This window comes from Crocodylus siamensis, chromosome 5 (genome assembly GCF_052110815.1).
Source record: "Crocodylus siamensis isolate JL-2025a chromosome 5, ASM5211081v1, whole genome shotgun sequence".
In the NCBI taxonomy this organism is placed as follows: domain Eukaryota; kingdom Metazoa; phylum Chordata; order Crocodylia; family Crocodylidae; genus Crocodylus; species Crocodylus siamensis.
In genome coordinates this window covers 168,372,679-168,392,249 of record NC_143399.1, presented here as the reverse complement: position 1 = coordinate 168,392,249, position 19,571 = coordinate 168,372,679, and the positions used below count along the sequence as shown (strand labels likewise).

At 42.7% G+C, this 19,571-nt stretch overlaps 1 protein-coding gene across 1 annotated transcript in view; it reads left to right on the top strand.

Moving 5' to 3' along the window:
- The window catches only part of LOC149864883 (putative acyl-CoA dehydrogenase 6), a 179,058-nt gene that overhangs the window by 104,050 nt on the left and 55,437 nt on the right, over nucleotides 1-19,571 (top strand). Inside the window, exon 3 of the mRNA XM_090047017.1 lies at nucleotides 3,310-3,439. Within this exon, the coding sequence (XP_089903143.1) occupies nucleotides 3,310-3,439 (130 nt within the window). The remainder of the gene's footprint in view (nucleotides 1-3,309; nucleotides 3,440-19,571) is intronic.

Here is a 19,571-nt window from a genome sequence, read left to right as displayed (position 1 = left end):
CGGACAAGTACTTTTTAACATATTCATTAATGATTTGGACTTGGGTGTTATAAGCAGACTGGCAAAGTTTGCAGATGACACCAAATTATGGGGGACTGTGGTTATGCTGGAGGATAGGCTGGGGATACAGGCTGACTTGGAGAGGCTTGGAAGGTGGGCGAATCAAAACCTGATGATGCTCAACACTAAATGCAAGGTGCTTCAACTGGGGAGAAACACCCCACAACATGCTCACAGGCTCAGCAGTGGTACACTTACTAGCACCACAAGTGAAAGAGACCTGAGGGTCTTGATCATACAATGAACATGAGCCACCAGTGTGATGCTGTAGCTGGCAAAGCAAACAAAACACTGGCATGCATCTACCGATGCATCTCAAACACTGCTAAAGATGTCATCCTTCTGCTTTATTCGGTCTTGGTGACACCGCAGCTAGAGTACTACATCCAATCCTGGGCACCACACTTCAGGAAAGATGTAGAGAAGCTTGAAAAGAGTCCAAACAAGGGCTACACATATGGTTAGAGGTGTGGAAAACAGGCTATATGGTGAGAGGATGAGACACAAGTCTCTTCAACCTGGAAAACAGAAGACTCAGAGGGGACTTGGTGACAACCTTTCAATATATAAAGGGTGTGTATCAGGGACTGGGAGAACATCTGTTCACCAGGGCTCCCTAGGGGAAGACTAGGACTAGCGGTCATAAATTGCTAGAAGACTGCTTTAGATTAGGAATAAGGAAAAACTTCTTTACAACTCAAGTGTACAGGGTCTGGAATAGACTCCCCTCAGAAGTGGTACGATAACCTACTCTGGATATTTAAAAAAAAAAGTCTGGATGCTCACGTTGCTGGTGTCATCTGACCCCAGCAGTTTTTCCTGCCCAAGTGCAGGGGGACTGGACCTGATGATCTCGAGAGGTCCCTTCCAGCCCCTAACATCTCTGAATCAGCATTTTTGGCATGTGGGGAGGTTGTGCTTGCTCTGGCCCCTCCGAGTGTTGGCCTGGCATTACAGTACTTCCAGGCCTGGAGCTTGTATTTTTAAGGGCCGCAAAAAAGCCCAAATGGTTACCACCAATATGCTTGCCTTATATGGGCTTTGCACTTTATGGTCATGTTCAGTGTTGGCTGCATATAATCTACTTGATCGTTGACTTCCATTGAGCATGTGCTACTTTATGCAGTATTAATGATAAGCAAGGTATTTAATGAGGTTTCCTTGTATACAGTTATAAGATGAGTCTTTTTTCCCTTGTGCTGATTGGGCGGGGGGAGACCTCATCTTGTATTCAAGAAAATACGATAATAATGCCTACTTTTCAGCTCAGGTTTCCAGAAAAAAACAAAATGACCAAAATATTGATAAATCTTAAATATTAGTGTGTGTGTGTATGTGTGTGTGTGTGTGTGTATGTGTGTGTGTGTGTAAATCTGTGCCAGAGCATCTGAGTTGGAGGAACATATCAAAATGATGTGTGGGTAGTCATTGCTCACTTGCTTTCCTTAAAAATAATTTTTTTCCCCTGCTAGACAGTCTGTTCACTTCTAGGGCTCTTGTAACAGCAGCTAAAGTTAATGGTAGATTCTGTTATAGACCTCCCCAATTTATGATTATTTGTCTTCATTATTTAAATTCCCTGAGGGAAGTGTTTGTTCTTCCCTCCCCCGCCCTTTAAATAAATGTTTTTGGCTAGCTTTTTAACTCAGTTTTAAAATATAATAATTATTTCAAATTTTGAAAATCCTGAGGGATCAGACTGGATTACACAGAAACAAGAACTAAACTCTGGACCTTGCCTTTGAGGATGTGATTCCCCTGCAGGCTGCAGAAGAGGATACACAAAGGCACTCCCTCTGGGCTTAGGAAACACATAATAGCTTGCAAAATCATGTGTTTATATGAGCTATGTTGTTTTTAATTTGGCCATGAGTGTTGTAATGGAAATTTCAAGGAGGGACAATGTAAGGTTAAGCTTAGATAGCAAGTAGTCAATGCCAGAAAGCGTAGCTAAACATGGGAATAGAAGAAACAGAAGGCAGGTGTTGGAACCACATAATGATTTTCCACACCCACGTTTGATGTTTCCTCAGTTGCAGCAGGCTTTGAAGCAGAAGAATAAGGTAGTAAAATGCCACCAACTCGGTGTATCTGCATGTGTGCTTTACTGCACTAGTTAATTAGCACTTCAGTAAAGCGTCAGTGTCTACATGTATTAGAGCACAGTAAATTAATTAACTCTACCATAAGATAGTATTGTTAGGGATAGTACTGTCTTATGGCAGAGTAAGTGCAGTGAAACACACGTGTAGATGGTGATAGGGTCTGGCTGGGGCACGAGGGTAATAAATTGCGGAGACTGCCTGCTACATGGCTCCACACTTCAGCACTCATGCCTCAGCCAGCTCCTCCACTGCCACCATCTGGGACCTGGGGCTGACCCCACAAACCTGCTGCCAGCCCAGGGTTGCTGCCAGCCAAGGGTCTACCCTAGCTCAAACTGCTGCTCTCCTGGGAGCAGTTTACTCCTGTGTGAAGGGTGCCAGAGTTGATCACTGCCTTAATTGCTTATGTAGAGGCACCCACTCAAAAGCTTCCAGGCAGCTAATAAAAGAATGTAATGGCTTGTCTGATAACATGTCATCTAGAATGTAATTCTTTTACAAATTAAAATGGTTTATGGAACTCTGGTCTGTCTGGGGTATGGTACACAACTGTTTACTAATGTTAGGCAACCTTATGCGATTTAGGAAGGAGGTGAAGAATAACATCTTTGTAATTGAATTTGTAGGATGGAATGTGAGGAGGTATAATCACCGTCACTGGAATTTGACCAAGATATCAGGGCCACCAGGTTTAATTTAGTGAATAGTCCTTTAATGTCGACAATAGACATAAAATATACACATTCAATAGCATTCCTCCATCTAATGTTGTTTCTGAGCAAAGGTTCGGTATAAACTCAGAAGGAATAGGATCATCTGTGAATCAGATACTATTTTCTATATTCCCTCAATTGTTTCATGGCACTCTCCCCTCCATCTAAGGCAAGGCTTAATCCTCTTTAACTCATGAGACCTGAAAAGACTGCATACTCAAGTGATCTTGACTGCATATGAAACAGCTATAGAAAAAGTAATCTTTTTATTTGTTTTTTGTAGCACCTTGCAGCAGCATTTAGCTCTAACAGAGGTTTGTCATTGTTAAGTCTTCGAAAATTACATGGTAGCCTCAGCTTATAGAACACAATTAAATTGATTTTCTTGGCTCTTGTTTATTTGCAAATATCAACACTATTGATATTTTCAGAATATGGCGGCCTGGGCTTGGACTTTTCCTATAGTACTGCAATGGCAGAAGAACTGGGAAATATTCATTGTGGAGGGATTCCTATGGCTATTGGAGTGCACACTGACATGGCTACGCCTGCTCTAACAAGGTAATTTTCAGAAGAAATATTCATTCTCTACCTTTTGTTAGGAGTTTCAAATTTGTTAGAAAATACCATTGTATGTTTGGAAATGGAGAAAAAGTTACTGTCCAAATTTACTATTTTGTATGCTTTATTAAACGGGTAAGGAAGGGAGCACCTATTTATTTTCACCTGCAAGTAGTGTAGTTTAGCAGGACAAATTCTATTTTATATTGGAAGATTAATTTTTTTAAATTAGATGCCATGTTCCTAAACTCAGAGCTTTGGCTTAAATGAAACTTCTTAATAAGTGTAAAAGTCTAATAAAAATTACTTAACGGAATTGATTGAAGAAGAACGAGATTTGTCTCGAACACCGCTGGCAGATAGAAATAGTCTAATTTAGGTAATACTTCTCCAAGATAGAAAAATATGCCACCTTTTACTGCAGTGCATTGATTACTAAGAGCAAGACCAAACATAATTTAAATACAGAATTTCAAGACATTAACGTTGCCAACCATATTAGTATATTGCAGAAGATAGCCGATGCCAAAAATGAACAATAGTAATTTGATTTGAAAGAAAGTAAGACTCAATTATTTGACATCCCGGGACTAATATTAAGCAGCACAACTGACTTAAAGTCAATTATATTCATATTTCTTAGAAGTGGAAACCTACATCATGTCCTCAAATTAAACTGTCAGAACAAGAAAAGAATCACAGTTTGTAAATATTAAATAAAGAATAATGAGAAAGGAACATTGAACCAAATTCACGGGCAACATAAATGGATAGCATTCCCCAGACGTTGATTATGACAAAACCAGAAAACAGGTGCAAGTATAATTTGCTCTAATTTTGGCATGCCCTAAATATACAGAATGATTGTAACTTACAAACCACATGTGAATAAAGAAAATGAGAGGCACAAACAGCAAGAGAGAAAGGTCATTATAAGATTCTTGATTCCACAGTCCTTGGTATCTTCATGCTTTTTACTGCTTATAGATTTGTATACCCTCTGTGGGGCAAATTCATTCCAGTGCACTGATATTAAGTAGCAATTACTTGGTGTAATCCTGTTTCATCTGTGTAAATTCACACTGGACATACTTTTCACATACCTTCCAGTTCATCCTCAGTTCACAATGACTTTTCAGAAGTAATGGTCAGTGGTACAGTAAAATTAGCCATTAAGGGAATTAGGAGACATCACACTGACTGGACCTGCATATGTACTTAAGTTTCCAGGTATTTGCTTATCTGCTGTTTCTTAATAATGTATTTTTAAAGGGTCTTCCTTAGTTTGTAAGGAAGGCATCTTTATTTAGCTTCAGCTGCTATCATATCTGTATCATTTACTCTCCTTCAACTTTAGAGACCCTCTTAATTGCATTTCTACACAACAGTTACTAATAAGTCATCTTCCCACTGTTATCCTCTAACATTGGGAGCAAAGTTCATACTCTAATTCCATAGTTAATCCGGCCCAAATCAGCCCACAAAACCAGGTATAGGCTCTGTGCCAGCCAGACACTTCAACCTTGGGAAACTCACATGGTAAGTTACTAGTTTACCAAAAGACCTGCTGGATCTGGGCCATCATCAGTCAAGTAGCTGCATCTGACATAATTGAAGGGTTAAATAATAGCTTTCATTTTCATACAATGAGCTGATAACACTATTGCTTATTAATAGGGGTAAATGTGGAAAACTATTAAAACCAGATGAGGGTAATAAAAATTAATAGCCTTTAAAATATGTAAATTAAGGACCTTGTTGATCAGGACACTTCGTACATGTTACATTTTTGCAGTATTAAAGTTAGAGCGTGTTCTGAGCAATCAAAGGGTAGTGTTTACTACAATCTCTAACATACACAGCTTGCTGAGTGTTGGTCCCAGCCCCAGGACTGCACTAGTCTTGAACCAGCTGCGGTGCAGTGCCAGAGCTGAGACTGCCAATCCACTGATTGTTAGTTGCAGCCCCAGGACTTTCTGGCCCTGGAGGTGCCCAGCTGTCAACTTGATCCTGGAGGAACTTGCAAGTGAAAAATCCAAGATCCTTCCACCTGATATGTGGCTTTCCTCATTCTACCTGAAGGCTTGGTACAGCTGAAGGGTCCCTGGCTGATATTATGACTAGGTGAGGACCAACCAGTTGCTTATATTATCTCCATGGAGCAGTCTAGTGGTAGTTGAACACGTTACTTACCATGATTGGGGAATACTTCTCCCACAAAAAGTTGTAACTTTGCTATCATATGAGCACGCTTAGCACATGTTTTACTGCTTGCATTTTAAGTACATTTAATACATAGCCCTAAAACTTTTTTGGTGGCGAAGACAGATGGTTAACTGCGTACAGCTATCCAATGATTATATAAGACATAAAGTTATGCACAAAAGGAAATTCTGTTTTTCCTTTCCCATCTGAATGCAAAGTATACAGTTTAATGCAACTGCAAAGTCTGGAAGTAGGGTGACTTTAAACAAATCTTTCTTCCATGTAGTTGTGTGGCAGGGCACTGTTGGTGCCTGCCACTTTAAGGGCGGGGTCAGGCATCTACCTGATGGTGGCAGCCATTTTGAGAATCTAATATATAAAGGCTGCAGTCTGCTGCTGCAGCGGAGGTAGATATATTGCCTAGCTGAGCTGCAGCAGGAACAACCAAGAGGTAAGGGCAAGAGCTTATGGGGATAGCTAGGAGGCTCTTGGTCCTGGGCACAAACTAAAACTGCAGCCTGCTGGGGATGGGTGGCCTGGTGGGGCTCCTAGTGGCGTGAGAGCCCCCAGGAAATGCCAGGCCAGTTACCACTCTGGTGAAAGACAGGCCAGGGTGCCTCAATAACCCCAGCCCCCACAACTGGGTGGGTTATTCCATAGTTAGGACTGAGAAGGCAGACCCGTTAGAGAGAGTGGGCTAGATGCTCAAGAAGCCTGACTTGAGGCACCCTCAATTGGCCAATGCTGGGGCCAGGTCCAGACCGCTCAAAAGAGCCAGGGGCTCATCATGAGGGACTCCCAGAGCCAAGGGCCTGGGTTTCTCACTGGCCTTGGAGGTGAGGCCAGGGTCTATGTGGCCAAAGGTCCTGGGGAGCGGGCTGACGTAAGAGGGGGAAGAGTACAGGGATCTAGGTAGCCCAGAATAAGGACAGTGTAGGCTGCCTGATAGGAGGCATCCAGCTGGGGTCCAGATGGGAGGATTATGGGCCCCAGTGTGGAACCAGAGATGCTAAGAATGCTACCATCTGCAAGGAATGGGCTGCAGTGTAGGAAAGGTTAGAGCTGCAAATGGTGCCCCCTGGCATTGGGGCATGTAATGGGCAGTCTCCCACATTTTACCACCCATTTTGAGAACAGCAAAGTAGTGGCAGGCAAGGCTGGGTAGATTGCTCCGTAGAGACAGGTGGGCAGGCCAGCATGAGACCCAGCCCTGAGAGCTGCCCTGTCATACTATGAGCTAGGAAGTCTTACTCATTGGGGAGTCTTTTGAAAGAGCATGTTCTTCGCCTTGCGCAAATGTACCAAAACCTTGCTGACATGTAGCTTTTATACCGTTTATCACTTATATTACTATGACTGCAGTTCATTTACTGTACTTTAGGGAATAAAAATGTAATGTTTTATAAGTCTGTGGAGGATAACTCTCCCTTCCACCTACACAGGCTTTTATTATTTTTAATTCTTCCCTGAGGTTTAAAATGAATCAGTGGCTGGCTGAAGACAAAATTGTGTTACTTCTTAGTGTTAGGCAGTGTTTTCCCAACATGTACCAATGATAGCCTCCAAGAAAGTAATCAAGACCACATCTATCCCACACACATATCCCTTATCCCAGTATGAGAGCACACTACATTCATCGCTTTGCTGTTGAAGGGTACTATCAAGAGCTTAGCATACATGAAGACACCCCACAGTATAGGAGACTTATAAACGAACCAGACCAGTGAAAACGTTAATTTTTAACTCTCCAGTCAAATAAAAAGTTAGATGTGTACTTTTAGTCATTATTGAGTCGCATCATTTTTAAAATTGCTCTTGTGCTACTAAAGCTTGACGCATATGGAATTGGTAAATAAAATAAACACTAAAAGAAAGTCCAGGGCTATTTCTTTACTTGGAAACCAACTGCAGAATGTTCCATCAGAAAAGATCTGACCTTTCAAACATCTGACTCTAATTATGGCTCTCTGTCAGATCTTTCAAAAACATTCTAGGTATAATACTTGCTTTTGAGCTTAACAGGTAGAATTCAGAAATGAGTTTTCAGGTGAAAGAGCAGCTGAAATATATTGCCCTTGAACTCTAAACCAATTTATTTTGATTCATCTCTAGTGCTGTAACTTTGATGTAGAAATCTTTCAGCCTTAGCATCCTTTTCTCTTACTTCTAACTAGGTAGTAAGACGAACAGTAATTACTTAGCGGGTAAGAAGTAAATTTTAGATTTACTTTGTTGAGTTCAACGTGTACAGCTGATTCTATCTAAGCTGTAGCGATTGGAGAGAATTCTTCTTACTGTTCTTAATATCTATATTTTTCTGTCCACTGTTAGATTTTTCATAAATATCTTTCTTTGTAATAGAACAGGACTATTTCTTGGTATAAAATGAGACCGGGAGTTTTTATATATAGTACTGCTTTTTTAATTGGCTCATTTTCTTTGTTACATTGGTTCTAGCTGCTCACCTTCTGAATCATCACATCTATATAGCCTTGCATTATTCTGGAAAGAAATCCCACAGGGTAGTCATGCCTAGGCTCTGTGCATCCTGGGATTTTTCTCACAAGGAATTTCTTTTTTGGTTGAAAGCTATTACTACATATTGATTTGCAACTACTTATAACTTTTCCATTATGTTTTAGACTATATTTTGCTAACTGGGAGGGTACACTATATATACAAGAATCTGAATAAATGCATGCTAATTTTTACTTTAGAACATAATACATTTTACACATAAGAAAATAAGGAATGAGTTTTATTACTTATTATACTGTTCTTTTACATATGATTTTAGAGAAAAGCACTATTTTAAAATTGCTTTTATTAGTCACAGAAAGCTGTGGAAAAGCCTGAATAGATGAGAATTTTAAAAAAAATAGTCTTTAAAACTGATTTAATTAAAAAAAAAAATTGTTGTTACTGAATTGAACTTACTGGTTTTGGCCATGTCTTTTGGGGTTTTAGATCTAGTAGAGCTCAACATCTTACCTAAAAAGTTATGTATAAAATAAGGGGGGAAAAGTTTTCTTGTTTTTTAATTTCAAATCAATTTCTGGACTTTGAATTAACTAGTTATTGAAATAACCTCAGTTGAATAAACTGAAAAGAAGAAAATATTCTCTGAAATTGCAAATGAGGTTATAACTGTTAAAAGCTTGTTTATCTTTTCAGTAAACACTGCATGTGGACACAATGCATTTACTTTGTAGTAAGATGTAGTGCTATGTAGGTAAAAGAAGAGGAGAGAAAAGGCACAAAGCCATAGAATGTATTACTTGAATCCAGATGTAACAGGGTCTGTCCCTGGGCACCCAAAGAGGTACATGCCCCACATCCCCTCCATTCTAGGGCAGTTTGCCCCTGCACTCACCTACCATGCCGTGGTGTAAATGGAGTGATGTAAATGTGGAAGGCTGCCCATTTGCAGCCCTGGTGTACTGGGCCAATCACACAACTCCAGACCAGCCCTACATTGTGTCCTATGCCTTGCAGGTGACATCCAATTCTCCTTGACCTCTTACTGGGCTGTACTCAGCCTCTGGCCCACACAGGTCTTAGGTCCCTCTTGGTGGGCCATGGCCCCTCACTGGCCTGCACTCTGACCTGTGACTGGGCCACACCCTGACCCATGGCTCGGGCCACACACTCGCTCTGCCCCCTTACTGGACCACACGCACGCTTTCTGGGCCTTTCACTCCTCAGGCCTCAGGTCTCACTCTGTGGACCTTAGCCCCACCCCTTTCCCCTCTGTGGGGTGACCAACAAGGTAGCGGGGGCTGTGGCTTTATGGTGCCACATCCTTACCTCACCCACAGGTGTAGCATTTCCTGGAGGCTGCCCCACTACAGTCCCACCACACCATTCAACGCCCATCAGGGTGCAGTTTCAGGTCTTACCCAGGACCAGAAGGAACCTCCTCCATCCTCATAGTTCCTACCCTAACTTCCAGGTGTTATAGGAGCTGCAGTCTTCAAGCTGTGCAGTGTTACTCCTACAGCTCCCCAGATGTAACTGCTAGCCCAGGCCCCAGGATCTGGGCTTATGTTCTTTCTCACCAGCCCTCCTCCAATCAGGTGTCCCTCTGCAGTCAGGTGGCAGCCTAAATGGGTCTGAGCCCACTTGCTGGTTGCTCAACAGGCTGCCTGATGATCTTAAAGTGGCAGGCACTAACAGTGCACTGTCACACCAGGGTAATGCTACCTTTTAAAAATGTGTAATACTTTTACTACTTGGGAAAGTAGAACTTATCATCTGTCCACTCATTCGGTCAGTTTCATCTTCAGGTAGCTATTTGTACAGTAGCTGGCTCCCCCGTCATCTGATATCTGGTTCTCTAATATCAGGCAGCCTGGAAGTGCTGGTCTTGTGTCCACCTCTTACAAAGGAATACATTTAATATGGAATAAAATCTGGTATAAATTGCTCTTTAGTAATTGTGTCATATGTCTGCACACCATGGGAACATCCAGATGTGCAGGCATGTGTGGTTTCCAATGCCTCAAAATTGTTCGAGGTGCCACAAACTGCACATGGCACATTTGATATTGGGAACATTGGTGCCAACATTTGATATTGGGAACTCCTAGTATCTAAAATAACCATGGAAAAAAAAGTGGCATGGTACATGCTCCAGAAGTGTGCAACTGGAGGCTTCAAGGAGATGCTCTGGCTGTTGGCCAGAGTGTTTCCACTGCTTTAGGTGTCAGCACACCAGGTGCTGCAAAGAGTGGGGAAATGGCAGTTTCCCTGAAGTGGGGTATTTTGCCCTGCAGCAAATCCCATTTGCAGGGGCCTGCACAGTAGCAAAAAGCAGCAACACAAATTTTTGCTGTAACAAACACATGCCCCTGCATGTGGAGTGCACCCTGTGTTTCCAAGTGTTTAGCCAATGATAATCATCCCTTGATATAAGAATGACGTCTGCCGGGGAGGATTACTGGTGAGTTTTACGGTGGCCAGAAAGGAGTCCAATCTGTGCTCTGCATGTTTTTCCACAGATATGACAAGTATTGTTTTGAGGGGTGGGAGGGGTGGGTACACTGTTGACCAGGATGTTGTGCGCTTTACTTCCTATTCTGCTGTTTCTCAGCTTGCTGAGCAAGACAGTCCTCTTCAAAGTGACGTGTAGCTCGATGTATGGTACAGCACCATTGAGACCTGTTACCAGTCAGCACTTCCCAATTTGTAGGGTTGATGCCACCATTCTTAAGTTATGTCCTTGTAGCACTATCTTTGTCCTCTGCAGGTCCTCTTACCGTGACTAAATTGAGAAAAGAGGACTTGCTTCAGGAGATGAGTTCCAGCCATCTGCACACAGTGGCCAGCCCAGTGGAGTCGATGTTTCATGATTTTTCTCTCAGTGCTGGTTAGGTTAGCTGCAGAGAGGATGCTGGCATTGGTGCATTAGTCTTCCCATCTAATGCAAAGGATCTTCCTTAGGCAATGCTGATGAAACCATTCCAGGCACTTAAAATAGCTTTGGCTCTGCTATGTCACCGACATCTCACACCCATAGAGGAGCCTGGAGATAACCACTGCATTGTAGACCAAGATCTTTTTTTCCATTTGTAGTATTCGGTCAGCAAATACACAGTGAAGCAGCTTCCTGAATGATATGCCGACACAGCAATTTCTACATTCTATATTTGATTTCTGCATCAAGACTGACTGACTGGGAGAGGTGACTGCCACGATATGGGAAATGCTCAGTGTTTTCCAGGAGCTCTCCACCAATAGTGGGGAGAGGGGCAGTTTGTGCTGGGGCAGGCTGATGGAGCACCTTTGTCTTCCCAATGTTAAGGGAGAGTCCCAGGCTGTGATAGGCACCTGAGAAGAGATCAGAGGTGGGTTGCAGATTGGTGGATTCTCAGTTCACGCAAGAATAACACAGTTGGCAGTGTACTGACATTCAGTGATGTCAGTCTTGGTAACTTTTGTTTTGTTGTGAAGGCACTGCAGGTTGAAAAGCTGACTGTCCATTAATTACCGAACCTCAATTCCAGGAGGAAGGCAGTCATGGATGAGAATCAAAATGACAGCAAGATAGATGGAGAAAAGGGTTGGGGCAATGCCGCAGCCCTTCTTGACCCCAGTGCGGATGGTAAATGGGTCTATTTCTGGTTCATTACAAAAGACAGTGGTGGTCATCCTATCATGGAGTAGCCTGAGGACACTGATGAACAACCAAACCTAGCCAGCAGCTTTCCATAAGGCTTCACTATTGATGGAGTCAAAGGCCTTGGTTAGGTTAATGAATGTCATAAACAGTTCCTGGTGTTGCTCTCTACACTTCTCCTGGATCTGTCGTGCAACAGAAATCATGTCAGTGCTATCTCAAGATGGTCTAAAGCTACACTGGGATTCTGGAAGGACATCTTCAGCAAAGGGGAAGAGGCAATTCAGAAGGATGCTAGTAAGAGTCTTCCCAGCAACAGAAGAGGGCAGTGCCTCAGTAGTTCCCACACACTGACTTGTCCCCTTTCGTGAAGGTGGTCACAATGTTGGCATTCTTTACGTCAAGTGGAGTTTCCTTGTTAACCCATATCTTGATGAGAAGTTGGTGAAATTTGTTCACTAGGGCTGTTCCACCAGCTTGGAAGACCTCTGCAGGGATGCCATCTGGACCTGGCACTTTATTGTTCTTGGTCTGAATGATGGCATGCCAGACTTCCTTGAAGGATGGGGAATCAGCAAGACGTTCTATTACTGGGTGTTGAGAGATGGACTCTATGGTGGCTGCTGACACCTCAGATTCACAGTTGAGTAGAAACTTGAAGTGTTCCTTCCAGTGTTGCTTGATGAATACATTGTCCATGAGAAGGGTGGAGCCATCCTGGGATCACAGGGGGAATTGGGCCATTGGGACGTATCCTATGAATGGCATTTATTGCTTGAAAGAAGTTTCTCATTTTGTGTTGGTTACTAATGAACCAGATCTAGATGGCCTTCACTTTCCACTACTGGTTCTTGATGTCCCGTAGCTCCTTTGCACTACTGCTTTGAGCCCATGGAAAGCCTCTCGTTTTTACTGGTTGAAGGATTCATTTTGCCAATTGCAGAATGCGGCTCTCTTCTATTGGATAAGTGCTTGGATTTCTTAATTGTTCTTGTCAAACCGATCTTGGTGAAGGTAAGTGGTGTATCCAGTTGATTAAGCGCATGCCTTGTGAATAATGTGCCTGGATGTCCTTGATGTCATAAGGTAGGTCAGAGATCCTCTCAGTAAGGCATTCCTGAAGACCTTTATCAAAATCTTGGTTTTGGAGTGCCTTGATGTTAATTCTCTTCCACATTCCTTTTGGTTGTTTATGGTGTTGTAGTACAAGCTGCATGTCCATGAAATAGTTTTTGAATACTATTTTTATTTATTTTATTTATTTAGAATTATTTGAATATATTTTAGTAATTTGAAATCTAGGTCATAATTTCAAATTCAGCTTTTAAAAGGTTTTTTTTGGGGGGAGGAGTCTATTAAAACAACTATATGTTGTAAAAAATCTCTTTAGCATTGATTTCTATCTGCTATGCCCTCTCTCAGGAGTCTTTAAGCAATGTAAGGAGTGCCAGCATGCTTTGCTACTGGCTATGGTATAAAATATTTCAGAGAAATAATTTTTTTTTTGGAGTTGAAATTCTCAAGCACAGTTGTCATTTTGAGCATGTTGGTGGTGAGGGTTAGAAGCTGAAGAAGCAGAAAGAGGTTCCCATCCACTTCTGCTCACCATGGCAGCCTAGTAGAGAGGATAAAACATTGTTTAAAAGTTTGGTCTTCTGGATGGCTAGCACTCTGTGTTACATGGTCTGCCTGAAAGCTTTACAAATCAAAGACATCCTGATTGTTCAGAGTAAAGTCTTCCTGCCTAGGGCATCTCTAAAAGTGCCCTCAGTAGTGTTCACACCAGGGAGGGAATTTGTAGGTGGATTTCTTGTGAAAATCTGAGAGAATCATCAAGGAGCACATCTGTGGGGGACTTGCAGGGGAGATCATGCTCAGGGGCAATCAGCATGGGTTCATCAAAGGCAGGTCCTGCCTGACCAACCTGATTGCCTTTTATGACCAAGTAACTAAATCCTTGGATGATGGTGTCGCCATGGAGGTAGTGTCTCTGGACTTTAAGAAGACCTTTGACACTGTCTCTCACCCATCCTCATCAATAAATTAAGTGACTGTGGCATTGATGCCTGCACAGTTGGATGGGTAAAAAATTGGCTGATGGGGCGCACCCAGAGAGTAGTGGTGGATAGATTGTACTCAACCTGGCGAGATGTGAACAGTGGTGTACCCCAGGGCTCGGGCCCGCACTGGTTAACATCTTCATCAGCGACTTGGACAAGGGGGTGGAAAGCACGCTGTCCAAGTTTGCTGATGACACTAAGATGTGGGGTGAGGTGGACACACTTGAAGGGAGAGAGAGGCTGCAACTACGTTTAGACAGACTACTAAAGTGGGCAGACAAGACTAGGATGGGGTTCAGCGTAGACAAATGCAGGATGCATCTTGGGAGAAGGAATCCACAGCGTACATACAGGCTGGGGAGTTCCCCTCTTGAAAGCACAGAGGCAGAACGGGATCGTGAAGTCATTATTGGCTCCAAGATGAACATGAGTCGCCAATGCCAGACTGCAGCCAGCAAGGCCAGCCATACCTTGTCATGCATCCAAAAGTGCATCTCAAGCCAGTCCAGAGAGGTGATACTCCCCCTCTATGTGACTTTGGTCAGACTGCAGTTGGAGTACTGCGTCCAGTACTGGGCGCTACACTTCAAAAGGGACATGGCCAGCCTGGAGAGGGTTCAGAGGAGGACCACCCACTTGGTGAGAGGGCAGCAGGACAGGCCCTATGGGGAGAGACTGAGGGACCTGAACCTGTTTAGCCTCAGCAAGAGGAGGCTGAGGGGTGACCTGGTGGCTGCCTACAAACTCATCAGGGGAGATCAACAGCAAATAGGTAGAGCCCTTTTCTGCCCAGCACCACCTGGGGTGACAAGGAACAATGGTAATAAGCTGATGGAGAATAGGTTTAGGTTAGAGATCAGAAGGCAATATTTTATGGTTAGGGTGGCCAAAATCTGGGACCAACTTTCCAAGGAAGTGGTCCTCGCCCCTACCTTGGGCAAATTCAAGAGGAGGTTGGATGATCACCTGTCTGGGGTCTTGTGAACCCAGCATGCATTCCTGCCTGTGGTAGGGAGTCAGGCTAGATGATCCGTTCAGGGTCCCTCCTGACCCTAGCTACTATGAAACTATGATATCAAGTGGTCAGCAAATTGAGTGGGACAGCTATGGAAAATGGTGAAGAAGGAAGAGTTTGAAAAATGATATGCTTGCCAGCATTTTATTGTGAAATAACACATTCCTAATTTTGTAAAAATTATTTCCAAAGTGGATTTTGGAATGTAGAGTAAAATGCCAGTTAACTATTTTAAAAAAGTTTAATGTGTGGTTGCAGGGCATTTTATCCCTCAAAGTTTAACTAAATTAACTTTCAAGTGTAGATGAGTAATTATTAAAGCCACACAAGATAGTCTTCATTATACTGAAGTAATTGAAACAAAACACTAAGTAGAAATAATCTAACCTCTGCCTAGATAGCTAAATAGATCCTGCCTCTCAGGGTTTTTTGGTAACTTAAAACAAACAATCCCAGTCTGAACTGACAGGTCTGAATAGCAGTTCAGAAACTTGTGAAATTGTAGTTTATATTTACTACATTAGCACCTAGGAGCTTCAGTCAGAACCAGGTCATCATTGTGCAAGGGCTGTAAATGTCCAGGCTTAGTTTCTTACTATTCAAAATAAGAAAAGCAATCTGGAATTGATATATCTTTAAACTCCTTGACTATGAATAGGAAAATTATTGAATCATTTTGATCTTTATATTTGGAATAATTAAGTCATATCTAAGACTCTCCCATCAAGGCCTATTTTTCTGCTTTTTCGTTTTAGATAAGTAACTGAAAGTAGCTGTGCTTTATTATCGTGATTCAACCTGCTTGAGTTTATCAGTGTTCCATCATATTATATTTGATCTCACAATAATTGCGGCACCATCTGTATAAGGAATGTAGCGTTATCCCTGACCACTTGATATTTATGTCAAAGTGGATCATCTGACTAACCAATCCGAATGTGTGAGTTTGAATACAAGAAAGCTTGATTTAATCAAATGCTGACTGGGGAATGAAGAACTACCTGCAGCTGTTCATTACTCAAAACTGTAATTTCCAGCTAAGAGTATATCATAAAGTGTCAATCCTAATTAGAAACATTCCTTCCTTACTAATTTAATTAATTGATTTGAGCACAGCTTTTTCCCCTCGTGCAGTATGAGAAACCAGAATGAATGGTACCAGCTTTTCTTTAAGAGGATGAGCATCAGCTCTATTAAATCAGAATAGTGATGTGCATTAGACATATTTTCATTCAACGAAGCAATCTAATCTGTCAGAAAGCAAATTTATTGCTATTTAAGATGAATTGAGGAAGCTTTCAGCTTGTAAATGAGATTGTGCATAAACAGAACTAAGAAGCAGATCAAGGAACTTAAATAGATTTAGATCCTACTCTCATTTTTCTCATCTTTTTCACCTATTTAGCATCTTTCAATATAGTATTCAGATGTATGTCTGTATTGACAATAATGTTTGTAGAATGTCATCAGTGTAAACTATGGGGTGAGAAAGAACTGATAGTTTTTATGTAACCATTCTTACATTTGTTATTGTAACCATTCTTACATCTATAACTGATTTGCCACAATAAGGAGCCACTGAATTATGCTGGAAACTAAAAAATAAAATGTCCCAACTTCTACAGAGAGTGTTATTCTATATTCACTTTATATAATAATATATAAACATACATACACATGCAGAACCCTGAAACCTGTGCTGAAAGAATATTAAGGTTCCAAAGTGAAACCTGCGAAAGTTAGGAAATGCTGGAATCAGGGTTGCCTGAACCATCCTCACTTACTCTGTAGAGGAGTGCACATGCATGCACAGAGCCTGGGAAACGAGCAGGAAGAATTGGAAGTCCTCACAAAGTCTCAGAACTATGACGTGACTGGAATAACAGAGACTATTTATGGCTGGAGTACTGTCATGGATATGTATAAACTGTTCAGGAAGGACAGGCAGCAGGGAAGAGGAAGAGGAGCTGTGTTTTATGTAAAAACTGTATGACTGTTCAGAGCTCCAGTTTGAAACTGGAGATGAGCCTGTCAAAAGTTCCTAGGTTAGGGTCAGAGGAGAGAGCAACAAGGGTAATGTCATGGTGGGGGTCAGCTGTAGACCACCAGACAAGGTGGTTGAGGCTTTATTCAAACAGGTAATGGAAGTTTCCCATTCACAGGCCCCGATTCTCATGGGGGATTTTAGTCACCCTGACTCCTTCTGGGAGGGCAATAAAGCAGCGCACATGCAATCCAGGAATTTTTTGGAGAGTGATGGGGACAACAGAAAAGACTGAAGGGGGATATAATAGCAGCCTTCATTTACCAGAACTGTAGTTACAAAGAGGATGAAGATAGACTGTTCTCAGTGGTGGCAGATGACAGAACAAGGAGCAGTGGTCTGCAGCAAGGGAAGTTTAAGTTAGATATGAAGAAAAACTGTCACAAGGAGGGTAATAAAACACTGGAACAGAGAGGTTATGCAATTCAGTATTTCACCAGACTAAGGGGAAAATCATACTAGATAAGTTTCAGAATGGACATGGTGGGAATGACTGCTTTCCTACTGTTGACATTGAGCTGGTGCGTGATCAGTTAGGAAAGTTAGACGTAAGTTAGCAGGACCGGATGGACTTCATCCGAGAGTGCTGAAGGAGCTGGCTGAAGTCATCGCGGGACTTCTGTTGAAACTCGTGGCACTCAGGGGAGGTCCCTGAAGACTGGAAGAGGACCAATGTTTTGCCCATCTTCAAGAAGGGGAGGAGAGAGGACACAAGCAACTATAAACCAATTAGGGAAAATCCTGGAACAATTCATCAAGGAATCAATCCATGTGCGATACACTTGCAGTAGGTAGGATTCTGAACAACAGCCAGCAGGGCTTCATTGCAGGCAGGTCTTGTCTTACCAATCTCATCCCCTTCTATGACCAGGTAACTCACCACCTGGATAAGAGAGAGGAGGTCGACATTGTATACCCAGAGTTCCAAAAGGCCTTTGATCTGGTATCCCATAATGTTGTCACAGGAAAATTGGGGGATTGTGGGCTTAAGTGTTCGACAGTTAAGTGGGTAGGAAGCTGAAGTGGCCAATGATGCCCCTCAGGGGTCCATGCTTGGTCCAGTGCTTGTCAACATCGTTATCAGTGATCTGAATAAGGGAGTGAAGAGCTCACTGGCCAAGTTCGCGGATGATACCAAGTTACGGGGGAGCATGGTCATGCTTGAAAATAGGCTGCAGATACAGGCAAACATAGGCTGGCAGATCAGAACCAGATGAAGTTCAACACTGAGAAATGTGAAGTGCTCCATCTGGGGATGAACAACCCCCAGCATACTTACAGGCTCAGTGGCACCAAACAGACTAGCACCATGACTGAAAGGGACTTAGGAGTAATAATAGATCATAATGTGAACATGAGCTGTCAGTGCAATGCTGTAGCTAGCCAGGCAAATAATACGCTGGTGTGCATCAACTGATGCTTCTTAACAAAACTAAGGAAGTGATTCTTCCACTTTACTCAGCATTGGTGATGTCAGCTGGAGTACTGCATCCAGTTCTGGGCACCACACTTCAACAAGGACATGAAAAAGCTTGAGAGAGTCCAGAGAAAAGCCACCCGTATAATCAGAGACTTGCAAGGCAAGCCATATGAGGAAAGGATGAGGGACTTGGGCTTCTTCCACCTAAAAAAGAGAAGGCTGAGAGGGGACTTGGTAACAGCTTACTGCTAAGTCAGGGGCATATATCAAGGGCTCAGCGAACAACTGTTTACCACGGCACCCTTGCAGAAAAACAGGAGTAATGGCGACAAACTTCTGGAAGCCCATTTCAGGCTTAACACTAGGAATAACTTCTTCACAGTTAGGGTGTCCAGACTGTGGAATAAATTCCCTCCAGAGGTGGTGCAATCACCTGCCCTGGAAATCTTCAAGAGTTGAGTTTGGATTGTCTTTCCTGCCTAGTGCAAGGGGGTTGGACCCGATGATCTTGTGAGGTCCCTTCCAGCCTCTTACAATCTATGAACTTCCATCCTTGGAGGTTTTTAAGACCAGCTAGACAAATCCTTTCCTGGGATGATGTAGTTGGGGATTGTCTTAGAAAGAACTCGTGGGTTCAGAGGATTCTCCGCACTTGAACAAAGGACGTACTCATGGTTGTTTTCATCCTTGCAAAGCTTTATTTAAGGATACTCACAGGGACAGGTGATAGAACAGAGCAGAGAGGATGGTCAGCTCACATCAGCCTTAGGCAGCAGCCGCTACCCTGCATGGTTCCTCTGGCCCTGGAGTGTTCCAATCCCGGGGATGCGATAGCCTGTGCCAGGGCTCCGCGCAAGTCGGAACTCTTGCCAGAGTGGAGGAACCCATAGTAACTTAAGAATATACATCTTATATAGTCTGAAGTAAACAATGTTATCTCATGCTAGGAAAATGGGGATGAGTCATGATCCAACGCACCTGGTGTTTACCACATTCCACTATCTAGGTTCATGGCTCGGTCACACTCACAGAGCAGGAGGCTATGTGCCGCTTCACCGGCCTCCTATGGAATCAGCATGCAAAACTTTTCCTATTAGCAAAGCTCTTACTATTACAGGGAATGGTCCTGCTTTGAGCAGGAGATTGGACTAGGTGACCTCCTCAAGTCCTTCTCCCACCCTAATTTTCTATGATTCTGTGATTCTAACTTCCTGGTACAAGTGTTGGAGAGGCCAACTAGGGGCCATGCTCTTGACCTGATGCTCACACA